General features: G+C 50.7%; 1 protein-coding gene across 1 annotated transcript in view; it reads left to right on the forward strand.

Moving 5' to 3' along the window:
• Nucleotides 1–868: 868 nt before the first annotated feature.
• The window catches only part of LOC106811211 (transcription factor Sp9-like), a 45,020-nt gene continuing 43,484 nt past the window's right edge, over nt 869–2,404 (forward strand). Inside the window, exon 1 of the mRNA XM_014814764.1 lies at nt 869–1,284. Within this exon, the coding sequence (XP_014670250.1) occupies nt 1,264–1,284 (21 nt within the window). The 5' untranslated portion in view covers nt 869–1,263. The remainder of the gene's footprint in view (nt 1,285–2,404) is intronic.

Genomic DNA, 2,404 nt, shown 5'->3' on the forward strand with positions numbered 1-2,404 from the left:
TGTATCAACAGTCACGAATAATACAGACACAACTAAAGCACGCCTGCGGGCCAGCCAGTTATAAAATGTTTAAATTCATAGGCTACACCGCGCCGTAAAAGTAAATGCAGCATGCTTAACCAGTAAGATTACACACAACCGACCAGTTTCTTCACCCACCGGATTTTGCTTCCACCGCGGAATAATAATTTTTAGCCGTATATAAAGGTTATGCGACATGTTAGACAGTGGTTCACTTCGCTTACATGGGTGACAATCGCTAGAGTTCGCGTAACTTTTATCGTTCGTCGAATAAAATAAAATTAAAGAATAAAATTCGCTAAACCCTACTAAGTCTAACCGATCGCATATACCAGACAAGCTGTCATTATATTGTTGCAAAACTCTTTTGACGGTTTGATGAAAGCGAGAACAGCGCTATGGGCTTAAAAAGGGAAGAGCGAGCGCGCGAATCTTAATGCGTTGTCATTTCGTCCAAAAAACAGCCGGCAGAGGTAAAATAACAGCTGCGCGCCAATATGTCCGTCTTGTTTTGCGCCCATTTTTCAGCGTTTCCTTTCACACATCTTTTTCACGCGCTCGCATGGCCGGTGTACATTCTAGCGAGCGAACACTTAGGAATAACCTTATCATACGTTCGGATGTCAGCGCGTTTCAATGGTCCCGGGTCGGTGCTGTCAGGCGGGGGCGATCAATCGAACAATGCCGCAGCGGGATTGGTTCTCGCTCGCTAGATGAGGCCCGCGCGCTCGTCGCCACACGCCTCGAGTGCCCACGCGCGAGACGCGCGCGCCCGTCTACGCCGGAACAATTGCGGAGCCATCAGGCATCATCTAACACGGTCTCTCGGTTGCCGACGGCAGCACGGCACGCCATTCCGCTTGCCAGAGCCCGTGCACAAGCAGGCAACGCGCTATCTGTCGCACACGTGAACAGCTGATCCAACGAGCACATCCTCGGGTTCAGCTCTCTGTCTCTCTTTCTCTACGCGCGCATCTCTCGCTCTCTCTCTCTCTGCCTCTCCGAAAAACTCGTAAATCGACCGGCCGTCTCGGCTGCGCACGCTGCGGTGCCATAGCTACGAGGATCGCGCCGCCGCGGCCGTCCGTCGCCCCTCGTCGTCGATCCGCCCCCTTCTCTCCCCCGTCGTCGGCGTCGCACGAACGCTTTCCGTCGCTCTCGCGTTTGGTTCTCGCTCTCGGCACGTCGACTCTGTGATCGAGCACGACCGACGGCGCATCTGCAAGGCTGGAACGTCATTTCATGGCAACGTCGATCATTGGGGTAAGTGCATGTGTGTTTTTCTATATAGCGCGATGTTTGATCCGCGAGTATTGCACGGATACGTATACGTCTGCTGCAGATTTTGGGCGACCTCGCGCGTCTCGCTCTCGCTCTCTCTGTTCCCAAGAAATAAAAAAATTAAAAATTAAAAATTAAAAAATATAGATATAGATATAGATATAGAGAAAGCATGTGTCTGTGGGCGAGAGAGAGAGAGAGAGTGAGAGAGAGAGAGAGAGAGGGGAAGAGAGAAATGGAGATTGCGAGCGCGATGAAAGGGGAGTTTAAACTAAGGGTGGACAGAGAGAGGCAGCACGCGTGCGAGGGAGAGACACACACACAGCGAGGGAGAGAGAGAGACGCTTGCAAGCAGCCGAGACAATTGCCTAATGCTAGCGGGCCGTGAGGGCCATTCATCAGATCTATTGAGTTATTTCTGGATTAGTTTATCCCTTTCTAAAGAGCCCCTTAACAAAGCAAATAAAGACACACGCCAGGGATGAGGTCGAGCGAGAGAATAAACAGACCCGTGAATGCGCAGTAAGTCAACACAATCAACTTTGCTTTCGAACATCAAAGAAGGTTTGGTTTGCAGTGAACTGGCCCACCGTGTTTACATATCAGCGGCGAGTTTATTCAAACAGAAATTACACACCGAGAGAGAATACGTTCGGTACACAGTTAAGTATTGCCCTAATGTAAAATGTACACGAATGTCAATGATAGTGAGATCGTGCAGATACTAACTAACAGAGGAGGTTGACTGCTACGAAGACAGCATGAGCATCTTCGCTACGAGAAGATCTTGATTCGTGCTTCTCTCTCTCACGTATGCGAACGCACATACGCATGCACACACACGCGCACATACACACACGCACGCGAACACACGCACACGCGCACATACACACACGCACGCATACACACGCGCACATATACACACAAGCACGCGAACACACGCACACGCGCTCATACACACACGCACGCGAACATATACACACACGCACGCGAACACACGCACACGCGCACATACACACACGATCACATACACATAAACACATACTCGCACGCACACGCGCGCGCGCGCACACACACACACACACACACACACACACACACA

Source organism: Priapulus caudatus, unplaced genomic scaffold (genome assembly GCF_000485595.1).
Source record: "Priapulus caudatus unplaced genomic scaffold, Priapulus_caudatus-5.0.1 Scaffold515, whole genome shotgun sequence".
Lineage (NCBI taxonomy): Eukaryota > Metazoa > Priapulida > Priapulimorpha > Priapulimorphida > Priapulidae > Priapulus > Priapulus caudatus.